This window comes from Myotis brandtii, unplaced genomic scaffold (assembly GCF_000412655.1).
Source record: "Myotis brandtii unplaced genomic scaffold, ASM41265v1 scaffold10, whole genome shotgun sequence".
NCBI classification, from domain to species: Eukaryota; Metazoa; Chordata; class Mammalia; order Chiroptera; family Vespertilionidae; genus Myotis; species Myotis brandtii.
The window spans coordinates 2,577,293-2,594,664 of NW_005353325.1; the positions used below are offsets into that span (position 1 = coordinate 2,577,293).

General features: G+C 35.5%; 1 protein-coding gene across 1 annotated transcript in view; it reads left to right on the forward strand.

The window, feature by feature from the left end:
- Nucleotides 1–17,372, forward strand: part of SLAIN2 (SLAIN motif family, member 2) — a gene marked incomplete at its 5' end in the record, with an annotated part of 75,997 nt that overhangs the window by 40,324 nt on the left and 18,301 nt on the right. Inside the window, 3 exons of the mRNA XM_014534593.1 lie at nucleotides 46–405; nucleotides 1,131–1,268; nucleotides 11,739–11,816. Of these exons, the coding sequence (XP_014390079.1) occupies nucleotides 46–405; nucleotides 1,131–1,268; nucleotides 11,739–11,816 (576 nt within the window). The remainder of the gene's footprint in view (nucleotides 1–45; nucleotides 406–1,130; nucleotides 1,269–11,738; nucleotides 11,817–17,372) is intronic.

The window sequence follows — 17,372 nt, forward strand, 5'->3', positions numbered from 1 at the left end:
GTTTAAAAATATAATTAAATAAAATTACACATTCATTATCGTCAGGTCTCCGGCAAGAATATGCAGCCACCACATCTCGGCGCAGTTCTGGTTCATCTTGCAATTCTACAAGACGGGGTACTTTTAGTGATCAGGAACTTGATGCACAGAGTTTAGATGATGAAGATGACAGTATGCATCATGCAGTATACCCTGCTGTTAACAGGTTTTCACCATCACCACGCAATTCACCTCGACCATCACCTAAGCAGTCACCCAGAAATTCACCTCGTTCACGATCTCCTGCTCGGGGAATAGAATATAGTAGAGTGTCCCCACAGCCTATGATTAGCCGCTTACAGCAACCTCGCCTTTCACTTCAAGGTCATCCCACGGATTTACAGACAAGCAATGTGAAAAATGAAGGTAATCAAAATGTTTCTGGAAAAAAAATTGTCCTTCATATTTCAGTATGAAAGTGACAATTTTTACCAGGGTTTTGTATTTCAGATAAGTAGATCAAGGATTTAGTTAGTTTACCGTTTTATTAATAGTGAATCAATACAAAAGTAAAGGAGAAAGTGAGTTTAATTTTACTTGATTATGTGTGCTTTGTTCTACTCATAAAGTGGTCTGTATATAGATTTTTATTTAAATGAATAATTTATAGTTATTTTTATTTTATCTTTATTATTTTTATTTTATCTTTATTATTTTTTAAATCCTCACCCAAGGATATGTTTTTCATTGATTTCTAGAGAGAGAGTGGAAGGGGGCGGGGAGGTGAGAAACATCGATTTGAGAGGGACACATCGACTGGTTGCCTCCCGCATGTGCCCCTACCGGGGCTGGGGAACCTGCAACCAAGGTACATGCCCTTGACCAGGAGTCGAACCCCAACCCTTAGGTCCTGGGCCGACGCTCTAACTATTGAGCAACTGGCCAGGGCTATAGTTCTTTTTAAAGTTCTTCTTATTTTACTCATTTATATAATCTGGGTTGAGTTGTGTATTGATATAAGATGTGTACTTCCTGTTAGCTCTTCTAAAATATATAAAATACTTAAATTTGATTTTTGAATGCTGATTAATATTTTCTTTTTCCATGTGAGAAAATGGTTTTTATTTTTAATTAAAATTATGTTGTCATAGAAAAACTAAGACGCAGTCTTCCAAACCTGTCCCGAACATCTAGTACACAAGTTGACTCAGTGAAAAGCAGCAGAAGTGACTCAAATTTTCAAGTGCCAAATGGAGGAATACCTCGCATGCAACCTCAGGCTTCAGCCAGTAAGTACCTCTCATGTTATAGATGTTAATTTTGTGCTGAGTAGCTGTACTAAACTATTTAGTAAAATGTAGTAAACTATTACTTGTTATAAGATAACCATAGTTATATTAAAATTTAAAAGTTGTCCCTGTAACATACCCAATTATATCAATACTTATACCTATATAAAACACTGGTCTCTCCAAATTTGAAAATAAGCAAAGGCTAGCTATTTAATATGTTAATATACACATATATTTCTTAAAACCTCACATTCTGCAATATTGCACATTAAAATGACAGGATTTAGGGGGACATTAGTCCTGGGACAGATCACTTAAAACCCAACCAGCTTTCTTACTGGAGCATTAATAAAAACAGTGATCCTATAAAAATACTAGCACAATTAAGACCATTTGAATTTTTAATGAATAAAGAACTCCAACAAATAATAGAACAAATAGAATAGAACAAATAATAGAATAAAAATAGTTAAAGGTGACTTAATGGAATGGAAGGGTTGAGACTGTTGAATTAAGGAGACATATGCAACATAAAGATCAAAGAGAATCATTCAGAAAGAACTTCTAAGAAAGAGGGGCCAAACCGAGCCAAGAAGTGATGTGGGAGTAAATGGGCATTGTGTGCTTTACTGTGCAAGGTGATTAAAAAAGATTGAAACACTTTCCAAAAAGTATTGCTTGTAACTAGGATAGTAGTCAAGCCAATTTTAAACAAACTATCACAGTTATTTCTACAATCTTAGAAATACTCAGTATTTATGCCATGTATCCCACAGCCCACATCAGTGCTGTAGTTTGACTCATTCAGTTCTTTTGTATCATATTATTGTCAGTGGTCACGGTGATGTGTTTCTTCATTTCCTCAAAGCTGTGAGGAAGAAGATACAAGCGTGAGGTTATTCACTCCATTTATAACTTGTTTATTGAGTAGTACAGCTTAGAAAGCATTTAATTCTTTTTTAGTTTCTCCTTGGTTCTATTGTGGTTAGCTGACTTTATGTACTTTATGTTAAGCTGCTATTACTTGGTGGTTCAAAAATAACAGACCAGGAAAAAATACATTGAACCCAAATGACTTTTGTGAAAATATTGATAAATTTTCTCTTATTTACCAATTGCATATGATATTACTTATATTACAGAAATTCTCATTATACTGTACTGTACATGAAAAATCCTATTTAACCCTCAAACCAGTTCTATGAATTGGGTACAAATATCAACACGTTTTACAAATTAAAAAGTTGAAGCTTTGAATGCTTAAATAATTTATCTGTGATCTTAAACTTATAGGTGGCAAGTTAGGATTCAAACCCATGTTGATCCTGTTCAAGGGCCCAAGTCCACCTAAAGAGTTGTCACATCCATGGTTTAGTACTAAGACATGAACATTTTTCAGAAATAATATTTCTGTTTTTTTCTAAGATGTAAGGCACAATGGAAAATTGTTAACCGGAAATTTGTATACTGCACTGATTTGGCTGATTATATACAAAAACATGTTGTTGTTTTTACCAAATTAAATTTTAAACTTAGTATTCTAGGTCTTATGATAAAGAGTGCCATTATGTTACTCGTATGAAATGGTAAATAAAATAGAGATTCACAAAAACTTTAAAAATGAAAGTAAAGATACAGTTTAAGCTCTTTTATCCCTACAATGGTGATAGGTTTGTGCCTCTAAACTTGCAAATTAAGTTAATTTGACACTTGAGAAATCCTGTTTCTGGGTTTTTCACCTCTTGGTATACTTGCCTGAAACAAAAAGCAATCACAGTGTTAATACAACAGAAAATAAAATTTTATACCATTAAGAAGGTTAAGTAATAAAATTCATGTACATTGTAAGCTACACTTTTATACCCTATACACAGATAATCCAAAACATTGTGTGTAGTTGACTTTCAAAGTTGCTTTTAGACATTGTTTGAATTGTTAAGTTTTGAGTTTCTTAAAACTTTATACAGTATATCTCCAAACAGCTTCCCAGCTCTGTGGTAAAACCAGCTATATCTGTATCCTCTTTACCTTATTCCATTGTCAGTACCACCTCTTTACTCAGGGTTGTTCCCTTATGCCCTCATACATGCTCCTTATTTGAACTACTCTAGCAGCTCAAAGCTATATGGAAATGAAAAATAGTTCTTCACAAAAATAGAAGAAAAAAGGAACGGTTGATAACTAGGATAAAATTGTTAATAATAGAAAAGTATATTAACCATATCTTAAACTTTATGATAATTACTTGCCATCTCTAGTGATAGAATTACCACTGAATAATCACCTGCTGATTCCCTAGAATTTTTTCTGTAGATGAATTAGTTTTAAATTTTCTTTCCCAACAGTTGATAATTAAGGAAAAAATATAGGGATGCATAAAAAATCTAATTACTAATTTACTTTTAAGTGTTTAAATATGTATGTAGTTTCATAATGGTGTGTCTCAATATTTGAATAATTTACAGGCAGAAGAGAAAGTGGGGTACCATCCTTTTTTTAAAATTGCATATACTTGTTTATTTTTATATTTGTAGCTGTAGTGAAGCTTCTTTGTAATTGAAATGTCACAAACATTTTAGTGTAGAATAGCACTGTTCACAAAAATGTATTTGCAAAGTAGTAAATCCAGAATATTTGCATATTTAAACATTAAAGTTTGTTTTATAAAAATATTTCAAGCTTCATATTTAAAATTAATATATTATCAAGCAAAATATGTTATCTATATTTCTTAAAATTTTACATATATCTTTGATACATAAAACTTTATATGTGTAAGTATTTTTATTAGCGTGTGCGTTACATACTGCTTTCCTAATAGCCTTTTTATTTTGGTATATCATTATAAATATAATAGCAAGTTTTATACACTTTATTCATGAATGAGTATTTTTTATTTTTTGTATAGTTAGTATAAAGAATGTTGCATTTTGTTTTAAGTATTTGTTTTCCAGCTCTTAAGTGATAAAGCTTTGGTTCTGACTTGCTGATCTGCATGAACCTAACTTTGCAAGGTTGCTGTTATTTCCACCTAAGGGACCACTTCTTTTGCCTTGTTACTCTGCCAATCACTATTTTTATATGCTTATTTGCTGTGGCTGCATTATTATGGGTGCTGGCATTCAAATATGAATATTATGAGAGTTTTTATATATTTTCATTTTTATGGCTTTACTAATTTTTTACCCATATATTTGGAAAATGTGCATAACTTAAAAAGTTTAAGAAAACCAGAGCATTGCAGAAGTCATGGTTACATGTTGTTTCTCAGTTTCTCCAGCTACAGGAAGGAATGTTTGTCAGAGTTTTTCAAAAGACCAGTGTCCTGCTTTCTAAGACTCCTGGAGCATGAGTTAGTAGAAAGCTTAGTTTTCAGATAAATACAGGAATTATTTGTTCAGAGGTAAGGGAAGAGAAGGGAGAAAAATCCAAGACAATCTGTTGGTTTAAGAAAAGTAATACTCAAACTTCAAACTTTGGTTAGTATTTTAAAATGTTTACTTTCATATGTATTATCTCATTTAAACATAATAACAACACATTTTTTATTTTTATAGAGAGGGAGCAGAGATCCATATAAATTATATGTACAACATCATATAACTAGAAAAGTGGCAAAACCAAGCCAAATTACTCCCTCCTCTCTGAGTCTCCTGATTTCCTCCCAATCATTGTTTGGATTACATCATGCTGACCTGACTGCAAATGAGTAGGCATCTTGGAAATATTCTTGGATAACTTTATTGGAGCATGATTCTTTGTGAATTGCCAGAAAATCATTCAGTGTAATATTTATCCATGGCTTACATTTAGCCAAATTAAAGAAGATTTTTATATAGTGTACAGAGTATACCACCAGAGAAAAAGTACATAGGACCACCGAAACCGGTTTGGCTCAGTGGATAGAGCGTCGGCCTGTGGACTGAAAGGTCCCAGGTTCGATTCCGGTCAAGGGCATGTACCTGGGTTGCGGGCACATCTCCAGTGGGAGATGTGCAGGAGGCAGCTGGTCGATGTTTCTCTCTCATCGATGTTTCTAACTCTCTATCTCTCTCCCTTCCTCTCTGTAAAAAATTAATAAAATATATTTTTAAAAAAAGTACATAGGACCAATTGTCAGACATCTTTACCCATAGCCAGAGGTCCATGGGGAAGGAATTTTCATCCAGATTTTACTTGGAACCAAAACACTAGAAAGTTACATTTGAATTTTATGTAATTATAAAACATAAATTGAAATAAATGCCATGGTAAATTTGTGTAATGGGTTATTAAAACAATGAATGAAATATTTGTGGAACATTTAAGCATAAGTAGTGCAGTGATGTTGGGTTAGTTATCTAATCTTGCAGCAATTTTATAAATGTAGTTTTTCTGGCCCTTGCTTCTGGAAACTTTGATTGAATACATCTGGGATGGGGACAAGAATCTCTATTTTTTTAGAAGTGTCTTCTGTCACCTGATTCTGGGGCATATTCAGGTTTGAGAACCAATGGAATAGACCTCAGTTGTAGAGGATCTTGAATGGTTAGTTTGAGAACCAATGGAATAGACCTCAGTTGTAGAGGATCTTGAATGGTTAGTTTATACAGTTGTCAGTCATTTATGTGTTTCTTAATTATTCAACAGATATTTATTTTGGGTGTGTATTATGTTCCAAGCACTTGGAATATAGGTGTGAATGAGACAGCTGAGCACTTCAATAGTTGGGAGTGATAGGCAGGAACTTCTGTGGGAACAGGGCATTAATCTCAGCAGTGTGAAGAGGTTTACAGGAAAGATTTTGAAAGATAATCTCAGCCAGCTTAAGAGGATTTTATGTGTTGCCACATCAAGAAAGGAGGCGCAGTTTTCCCAACAGTGAGATCAGTAATGAAGTCTTAAGGATGGGATGTAGGTAGGGGACAGATTGTGGGAGTTTTAAAATTTCATATTAAGAAGTTTAATTTTATCCTATAAGTGTGTGGAACAATGATAGGCTTTTAATCAGTTTATTCTCAGAAAATTCAATTTGGTAGCAATGTAGAGAATGGATTAAAGTTGAGAGACCTTAGAAGACTATTTCATAATCTGGGCAAAAAATGATCTGAACAAAGGCAGTGGTACAGGCAGTGATAAGATCTGGATGACTTTTTAAAAATGAAATAGATGATATGTGACTTGGTAACACTGAGAAGATTGGAGGAGGAGAGGGAGAGAGGATTGAAGGATGACTCTGAATAAGAAATTTGTAAGCAAGCAAAATGTCTTGGGGTGTCGGGGACAAGGGTCATTTTACTTAGCAGTAATTAACATTCATTTGTAGTGGCTTACTTAGTATTTGGCAACTGTGAAGATTATTTTAATAATCCCCCTGTATGGCAAAATTATGTTAAATAATTAAGTGGGATGAATTGTAATAAAAAAGTCTAGGGCCCTGGTCAGTGTGGCTCGGTTGAGTATCCTGTAGTACACTGAAAGGTTGCTGGTTGATTTCAGATCAGGGCACATGCCCAGGTTTCAGGTTTGGTTCCCAGTCAGGGTGTGTAGAGGAGGTAGGCAACTGATCGATGTTTCTCTCTCTCTCTCTCTCTCTCTCTCTCTCTCTCTCTCTCTCTCTCTCTCTCCCCCTCCCCCCCCTCTCCCCTTCTCCCTTCCTCTCAAATCAATAAAAACATTTTAAAGCCGAAACCGGTTTGGCTCAGTGGATAGAGCGTCGGCCTGCGGACTGAAGGGTCCCGGGTTCGATTCCGGTCAAGGGCATGTACCAGGGTTGCGGGCACATCCCCAGTGGGAGATGTGCAGGAGGCAGCTGATCAATGTTTCTCTCTCATCGATGTTTCTAACTATCTCTCTCCCTTCCTTTCTGTAAAAAATCAATAAAATATATTTAAAAAAACATTTTAAATAATAATAAAGGCTAGGGAAAAATGCAATGAAAATATTCTTTTATTGAACTTTCTATTTTATACTCAGTAAAAATAATAAAATCAACATACATTTTTTAAAGGAAAAAATATTTTTACATATTGGTTGAGCACAGTAATGCATATTACAGCTTAACTTCTAAAATTTGTCAGTTTCTTTAGAATTTATCTTCTTTTATTTAGGCTCAATGCACACTATACCCAGATTTATCTAATTATCTTTACTCATATTGATTGAAGAACAGTCTTCAATTTTTAATTCTAAAAGGTTTGGGTTTTGAGATTGTCTTTTGTTTAATGAAGCAACTGCTATACAAATAGGGAAAATGTTCAAAGTAAAGATAAGTTTGGCAGAGATTCATAAAAATCCCATTTTACACTAAATTCAGAAATTGCCATACTGTTTATGTCTTTGTTCCTTTGGAAATCAAGTGCAATGATTTTTAAATGTCTTCACAGTTTGAAAAATTAAATACATACTCAAAGTCACATATAATGATAGAATTGGACTAACATTCTGTTTCATTGATTTTATAATCGCTGTACCATTATTGTTTATTTCTAATCTGTTTAAATATAGGAATATATTATTGTACCACAGGGGTTGGGCACATAATCTGCTGAAGTGAGCATGATTTCAAATTGCTATGAGCTTACTCTTGAAAGAAACGTGGAGTTGAGCCCACCTGTGCCAGGGGAGACTTTATAACTGGGAGTTCTCCTAAGTACCTTTTATATGAAATGTATTGTTTATTAAAGGATAAATATTCAAATGTGCCAATTTCAAGCTTTATATATGTTATTAAAACTCAAGTGTCACCCTAGCCAGTTTTTCTCAGTGGTTAGAACATTGGCCCTTTCTCTGGACTGAAGAGTCTTGGGTTCAATTCCGGTTAAGGGCATGTACCTTGGTTCCAAGTTCAATCCCTGGCCCAGGTCCCAGACAGGGCACTTGTGGGAAGCAACCAATCGATGTGTCTCTCTCACATTGATGTTTCTCTCTCTCTCTCCCTTCCCTTCAGCTCTCTCTAAAAAAATCAATGGAAAAAATATCCTTAAATGAGGATTAGTAAAAAAACCCACAAAACTCAAGCGTACCTTGCAGTCATTGTTTATAACTAAGGCCAACAAATATTTTCTTCAGAGAGGAGTATTTTATCATTGACATTATTATTGCTGGGACATGATGATAAAAAAAAAAAAAAGCTAGTTTTATTTTTGTTTCCAAATTTTCTTACAGACAGCATACCTACTTATTGCATGCACTTGGGGGTGGTGTGGTGGAGGGCGGCATTTTCACCACCCTTCCCTTGATGCACATGAAAGAAGTGAAAGATTTGGCTATAGGAAGACCAAAAGAGACTGTTGTCTAAACATAGGGTGATGACGGTCTGAATTAGGTATTTAAGAAACAGTGGGAATGTAAAGGAAGGGATAGATCTGTAGAACTACAGGAATGAATAATGGAATTTAAAGAAAACTGAGCTAGAATGACTTGGAAAATGGTGTTATATTTTTAACTGAAATACAGAGGTTTTCGGAGTTGGTTTGTAGAGGAAAACATTAGCCTAAATAATGGTAGCATGAGAGAATAATGTACTATCTTTGCTTCTCACAGTCACATCTTGCTAATTTGAAATTATATAAATAATCCTGTGGGGATCGAGCCAAAACTGGCTCTTCGACATCCCCCGAGGGGTCCCGGATGGAAAGAGTGCACAGGCCAGGCCAAGGGACCCCACCAGTGCACTATCAGGGCCTGGGAGGGACTGTAGGAGGGCTCCAGGGCGTGTCTGGCCCATCTTGCCCAGCGATCAGCCAGACCCCAACAGCAAGCTAACCTACCGGTCGGAGTGTCTGCCCCCTGGTGGTCAGACACCAGGTCAGACACGCGTCATAGTGACTGGTCAAACAGTCAGACACTTAGCATATTAGTCTTTAATTATATAGGAGGATTAAAAGAGGGACCAGGGAAACCATAAATATTTTAAAGCAACTAATACTAAATTTTATTAGGAAGATTTGGAGACTCAGTTTAACTATTACATGTTGTCATTTAAAAATGATTTTGTATTTGTAAAATTGATCAAATTTCAGATTGATAATTCAGATTAAAATTTAATTTTTGTTCTTATTTGTATAACATGTGACTATGTGGTATCCTATGAAAATTGTTCATTTCTGTCTTTATTAGGCAAATTTAGAATATATTGACTGATTATACTTGCAGTCTGATTCTTCATATTACCATCCGACAGTTTTCACTTGTGTATAGATGCCATTGTGACATCACCCCAGAAACCTGAGGGATAAATAAGATCTGTTGGAATCATCATAGTTATTTAAGTAGAACCTTTCAAAAACAGTTGATTAAAGATGATATTTGATATTAACCCCTCATATAAAAATTTAATGGTTAATAGACATTGTGGATTGCCAGCATACATTTAGTTGGTTACCATTTGTCCTCATTTACTCCCTGCAGTCACAGTGGCCTAATTCCTATTCTTCCAACATACTAGGGGCACTCCTACCTCTCAGGTCCTTTACCATTGCTTTTCCTTTTGTCTAGAATGCTTTCCCCAGGTACCTATATGACTCTCTTCCTTCAGATCTTTGCACAAATGTCATCTTAGGGAAATCTTTCCTGATCACCCTATTTATAATTGCAACTTGTCTCCTACTTCCTGCCCCCCTTTCCTACTTAATTTTTTCCATAGAAACTATTTTACTCTTTGTTTATTATCTATTTTTCCTTTCCTAGAATATTAGCAGTTCCATGAAAGTAGGAACTTTGTCTCTAGTTAGCTACTGAATCCATTGTACCTAAAATAGTATCAGGAATAAAGCATATAATTATTTTAAAGAACAAATGAATGAATAAATGAATGAAAATATAAATGGTTGGAAGCATGTGTGAAAAATATATAAAAGAAGAATATTCAGTGATGATATAGCATCCTGTATTTCTGTGGGATATATATGAGGTAATACATTATAAAGTTGATTGTTTTAGGTTGGAGAATTTTTTTTTTAAGTCCTTACCCAAGGCTTTGTTTTTCATTACTTCTAGAGAGAGAAAAAGGGAGAGGGGGAAAGAGGAAAAAAAACACATTGATGTGAGAGAGAAACATTATTTGGTTGCCTCCAGTGCATGCCCTGACCGGGGATCAAACTACAGCCTGGGTATGTGCCCTTACTGAAGTCGAACCCATGACCGTTTGGTGCATGGGACAATGCTCTACCAACTGAGCCACACTAGCCAGGGCTAGGGCTGGAGAATTTTTTGCTAGTCTGCCTGGTAATATTTAAGTTAGCATACAATACTACTTAGCTACAATAATGTGGAGTGCTATAAAATATGAAATCAAATACATTTACTTTTTTAAAATGTTTACTATCAGAAAGCATTGATAGGGTTAAACAATAGAGTGAAAGAGAAATTCTTAATTCTCTTTGATGATATATCAAGTTTCCCTTTCTCAACCCAATGATTTTTATACTCTGGCCAGATTTCTGTCTGTCTATATCTATCTGTCTATATTCAGATAGATAGATAGATAGATAGATAGATAGATAGGGAGATAGATAGATAGAGAGATAGATGATAGATAGATAGATAGGTAGGTAGGTAGATAGGTCTTAGAGGTATCTCAAGTCTGACTTCATGTTGATTGAGTGAAATTTTAAAGCCACTTAAATAGGTGCTTGCACTGATAGGTGTGGGACTCATCAGCTCATTGGAACCATAACTGGATGGCTCTGGCTGCTACTTACATGCCAATTTTGAGAGTTTTATTGCAATTAATAGATTCAGAGTTTTGAAGAAAGCTTAGAACTCCTCCTTGATCACTTTAAAAAGCAGATGCTCTGACTCTCCTCCAAACCCCTCAGTTGTCACACACACACACATACACTCTTTCCACCCCATATGCATATGTGCACAGCCCAGATATTTTGCTACACAAAGTCTAAAGTACAACTTAGTTGTATTCTACAAGATGATGTTGAACATATGAAAGGCATTAGATTGTGACTCCGTTGAGGACCTGCCTGGTTCTGAGTTTTCTTTTCCTTTTTGAGTATGAGAATGACTGTTTCATGTTAGGGGAATTCATCTAACAAGATTTGCTTTGCCGAAGTCTGCTTTTTTTGCCTTGAACAAGTACTACATTTATTTTATTCTCTACTGTGTGCTTGTGTTCATCACTTTTACTTAATTAGCTTTCTATTCTTTGCATCTGTAGCATGTTTGCTGGTGGTTTGATTTCTCTTTGATATTTTGATCAGTTTACATATCATAGGTTTTTCTCATCTATAAGAAACTATTTCTGAAAACATGTACTTTGTACTAAGATTTTCATCCCCTTCTCTTTCCAATTTAATTCACTAAGCATCACTTTACAATTTCTTTGCTTCCAGGATTCTAACATATTTTCACCTTATGGTTTCTGTGTCTTGATAAATTTTCAAGTTTGTATTAAAATATTCAAGTTTACAGAAGCTATAGCCTTTATCTTGTTCTTTCAGGCAAATATTACAGTTCCTTATTTTTCAACAGCTTCGCAAAGGCTGAAAAATTTGCCTCGTACTTCCCTCAAAGCCAAACAGTTGCTTCAAACTTCATCTACAAAAAGAGGTAACTACAGCCTCTTACTAAGTTTTAAATTTCAGGAAATGGTCAGGTTAGTTAAATCTTATACCTTTTGGCATACTGAGTCATTGATGTCTGTAGGCCACATTTTAGTTTTTTAATAATAATCATAAAATGATGTTAATTCATTCTTTGTTACTTGGATAAACTCATTTTCTACAGAGGTATATATTGGGATGCTATTCTGATTCATAGGATAGTGCTCAACCACTGAGCTACACTGGCCGGGCAGGATGCCATTCTGAAAGGAATAAGTGGTACATAGCATTTAATATTAGAGAATTGATCTTTTCCTTATTAACCTAAAACTGAAGGTCATTGTTTTAACTTAATATTAGATGAACTAATAAATGCTTTAAAATGAGCTAAATGACATACATTTTGTATGTAATGTTTTTTCTCCTGACTTTCTTTTCTTTCTTCTGACTTTCTGTAGAATGACATGGGAATGCTTTCACATTATAAGTTAAATTGACATTGTTGTGATTAACTGATAATGTTTGGAATATTGATGGAGTGGTAGCTCCATATTCTTAAAACCTGAGAGTTGAAGAAATATATGAAGGTTGGACACCAAACTATCATTGGTTCCAAGAGATTGGATGTCTGGGCAGCTAGAAAGAAGCCAAGTTAGGAGAAAGAGCACAGGGTCAGCTATACCAGCAGTAATAATGAATAGAAACCTCAGAGGAAGTGGGACAGAAAACATATCAGCAATGAGGAAAAATATTTCTTCTATCCAGGATATATGGGTCTCCTATCGCTTCAGAGCTCAATAAAGAACAAAGTTATACAAGGAGGATAAAAAGCACTAAAGAGGAAGTTTGAGATTTGCTTTGTTGAAAAAAAAATTTTGTTAATATGGTTACAGAAGTACTGAAATAGATGTTTTAGCAAGTTCATTGATGCAAAAGTTTTAGCAGTGATTTGGTGGATTAAGTATAATTTTCAGAAACAGTTTTTAATAGAATTTGAAGGAAAGAGAATATTCATATAGGAAATTAGGAGGTGTGAATATTTGTGTTTGGATATCAGAGGTTGATCATCTTTTGGTATCACTGTCAGAAATTAGACTGGGTAGAGTATGGTCTTGATGGAAAAGAAGACAATTATTAGGGATCATTATAAAAAAGAATCCCTATAGAAATTATTTGAGGATCTTAGAATATCTATACTAATAATAGGGTAATAGGCAAATTGGTTGGGATGCCGTCACGTAATGACTGATCAGCGGGCTGCATGCGCAGCAGGCGCGGATGGGCAGGGACTTGCAGCGTCAGGGATGGGTGCGGGGGCCTCCCCCGGCTCTGACCTACCTCTTTGGGGCAATCTATCGAGGAGCCCAAGATGGGTGGGTGGGGCCTACCTCTTTGGGGCAATGGATTGCAGGGCTCCTGCACTGTGACAGGGCACAGACCAGGCTGGGGGACCCCACCCCCACCCCAAGTGCACGAATTTTGTGCACCAGCCACTAGTATATATATGTATGTAGTATTTCTAGGTGTGGGAGGTGGGTAAAAATAGATGGACATGAAAGGATTGTGGTGTCTAAACAGAGCAAGAGATTCCTATATAACAATAAAAATATAGAGGATTTTAAGTTTATATAAATTTTTTTGTTGTATGCCTCTCTGTAAGCTGCTTCATAATGTGTTTTGGGATCAGGTAGGTTTAAATAATTATAAATTTTTACTTAAATATTTTATGTTACTATGAATTAGGTTAAGAGAATCATAACTTCTGGCTGATTTTTTAAAAATTTTGCCTATAGAGGTTACGTTATTTTTGTGACTCTGAGCCACCTAACTGCCCCCACTCTGTAAGATGACGGTAACACTCAGTCTCCTAGTTCCTGGCACTCCAGATGTCTAGTTAATTTAGTAAAGGGCAAGAAGAGTGTGTGTGTGTGTGTGTGTGTGTGTGTGTGTGTTTGGTTTTGTTGCTCTGTTTTGTTTCATTTTGTTTAATCTCTGATTTTCTGGTTGGTATTGTGGCTTGGAGATGATCATTTTACACTATAAGTTATGAACCAATTGAAAAACAGACACAGGTATGTGATAGGATTTAAAATGTTAGCTTAATTACTGAGTTAGCTTAAGCTGAATTAGAGAGTATCCCTTGGATCCAGACCCAATAATTGTTTATACTCTGGCCAGATATCTCTCTCTCTCTCTCTCTCTCTCTCTCTCTCTCTCTCTCTCTCTCTCATAACTGATCTAATAACTGAAACTATTAAGTAACTAACAAGTGGATGCACCATGGATACACTGGACAAAGGGATAATTCATGGCCTAGGCACGGGACAGTGTGAGATTTCATCATACTACCCAGAATGGCATGCAACTTAAAATTTATGAATTGTTTATTTCTGAAATTTGCCATTTAATATTTTAGGACCGCGGGTAACCGAAGCCTCAAAAACAAGCAAACAAACAAACAAAAACAGAGAGGGCAGGGGCTACTGTATTACAAAATCGAATCATTCCAATTCTAGCATTCCTTTTTTTTTATTTGTCAAAATACTGTATAAGTATTTGTCAAAATACTTATTCTTTAGTCATCAAATGGCATAGTTTCATTAGAAAATTCAGAATAAATGCTTGTCTTTCTATTTATTTACCATTGGCAAACTATCATTCTCCAAAGGTGACCAATATTTTTCTTACATATGTATCATTATGAACTTAGAGATTTAAACTTTTTGTGTGTGTTTCAGTCCATTCTCAATATTCTTTCATCTTTGGCGAAAGCTTCAAGTTGACTTTCCAACCTTTTTGACTCACCCTAGTAGTTTTTTTTTTTTTTTTTTTTTTTTTAACCCTAGTAGTTTTTGATAACTTCTGCTAACTGGTATGATAAGATATGCTTGAGATCTTGTATATTTTTTGCCGCCATAGACCTAGATTTAGTCATTTCTCCAAAAAGTCCTGGCTTTTTGGTAGGAAATGGTATTTCAATACTGTTATTTACGTTTTTAGCTATGCTCATTGCTACTGGGTTGGACATTGTTTCTAGGTCTTTTCAGTTTCTAGAGCTAGTAAATATATGTGTAGATTTGTGTATTTTTTAAGATTGAATGTCTTAAGTTCTTGCTGGTACTTCCTGTTCAGATTCAAGGGCTTGAGGGTAATTAATTAACCTTTTTCAACTTAAACCTTTATCTCCTTTATCCTGCTCTGGGAATCCTCTCTCTTGGCAACAGAGAGAATTAGAATAACATTTAATAGTTTGTTTTATCCCATATTACATACCTAATCTTCTGAAGATAACATTAGCATGATAACCAGACAATATGATTACCAAAGACAGTTTATAAAACTTTTTGCATACGCTTGCTCCTTGTTTTTTATAGTTATACTGTATCCACACTGTTACATACTTTTCTTTATGACTCACCTAGTCTTAGCTCTACATTTAAATATATATTTTATGCTTACCATCAGTCTGTATGTTATTGTCTCAGTCATTTTCTGTGTTTGAAGCTCACTCTGTAGTAGATTCCCTAAAGAGTTATGAGAACAGTATCCATTTTATCAATTTTTGCATATTGATGACAGCTTGTCTGTTTTTGTTTTGTTTGTTTTTTTGAAAATCATTATCTAGATATGAAATTTTGGGCTCATATTTTCTTTCCTTGAGTATCTTAAATATATTATTCCATTTTTATCAGGAATAAAGAATTATTTCTGTTACAGTCATTTGGTCTTTTTATCTGGATGTCCAGTGAATATTTTCTTTTCCTTTAATGTTCAGTAATTTAAAGAATATTTCTTAGTGTTGTTGGCCATTCTGAGTTCATTTCTTTAGATATGTGATGTGTTCTTTTAGTTTGGAGTTTTTAAATTTCAGACAAGTTCTTTTGAATTATTGTTTTTACTGTTCTCTTGCTTTGGTTTTCTTTTTTGTGGGGACTCCTATTAGACATAGGTTAGGTGTTTTTTTGCCTATTTTCCATATCTGTTGCCTTTTCTTTAATCCTCTTCATCTTTCTTTAAAGTTTCTTTTTATTGTCTGTTTCTTACAAAGTATAATCTGTTATGTATGTTGACTAGTGTTCCTTCTACTCTAGACTTTATTTTGAAATTATTTATTTTATGTCTAATTCTTTTGTGTTCCTTCACCTCATTTTTTATTGTTTTCTATCTTGATATTATGTTCTTTTATCGCTTGTATACTTTTCTTAAATGTTTTTAGAATTTGAAATATTAGATTTGAATTTTTACTGTTTTGTGTGTGTGTGAGAGAGAGAGAGAGAGAGACATGATTTCTGGCAGGTTTCCAGCATTAATAGAAATGTGTTGGTTTGCAACCTCCTCATGAACTTTCCAGATGTAATCTGAAATTAGACCCCTTATGTGGAGCGCAAGGAGAGACTGAAGAAAGAGGCAGACCACTCCAGATTGGTAGGTGGCAGGGAACTCCTTACAAGGCTGGTCTCCAGATATCCACACCCACCCACCAGAACATTAAGTTTACACAGAAAGTCCTTACCTGGGCTCAGTCACTACACAGGAGGCCTTAACTGGGTTCAGTCATGGACTCAAATTTCTGTCTCAAGGCTGTATCCTTAGAGCAGGTTCTTGGAGGAGTGAAGACCAGCAGGAATGCACATTCCAAGGACGGGAGGCAGTGAGGAGCCTCCAGTTGCCCAGATTCAGCTCGTGGGTCAACTCCTTAAAAGCATTATTTTGTTTCTCTCTTTTTTCTTATAATATTACTAGAGGCCTGGTGCATGATATACATATATATCTGGCCTGCGGGATCAGGCCGAAACCGGCTCTCTGACATCTCCCAAGGGGTCCCGGATTGTGAGAGGTCGCAGGCCAGGCTGAGGGACCCCCACAGGTGCACGATCAGGGCCAGGGAGGGACGTGGGAGGTTGGCCAGCAGGGTAGGGACTGCAGGAGGGCTCCAGGGCATGTCCAGCCTGTCTTGCTCAGTCCCAATCAGCCAGACCCCAACAGCAAGCTCACCTACCAGTCGGATTGTCTGCCCTCTGGTGGTCAGTGCAAGTCATAGCAAACGGTTGAGTGGTCTTGGCATATCATTAGCATATTATGCTTTGATTGGTTGAACAGACAACCGGAACTTAGCATATTAGGCTTTTATTATATAGGATGTGAGATTTAGCCTCCAACTGTTTCTGTTGCTGTTTTTTCTGCAAAATTTGTTTTTCTAAACATTTAGAAAGAGAGCTTGATTTAAGATTTTCTAATTTTACAGCTCTAGAGTTTTCTCGTCTGTTGTTTTGGGAAATTTTTTAAAAATATGGCTGCTGCTCTAGCCGATTTGATTCAGTGGATAGAGTGTTAGCCTGTGAACTGAAGGGTCCCGGGTTCAATTACATCAAGGGCACGTACCTCAGTTGCAGGCTATTCGCCGGCCTGGGCCCTGCCTGTTCGGGGCTCGTGCAGGAGGCAACCAATCGATGTGTTTCTCTCACATCAGTATTTCTGTCTTTCCCTCTCTGTTTTACTCTCTCTAAAAATCAATGGAAAAATATCCTCTGGTAAGGATTAAAATATATGTGTGTGTGTGTGT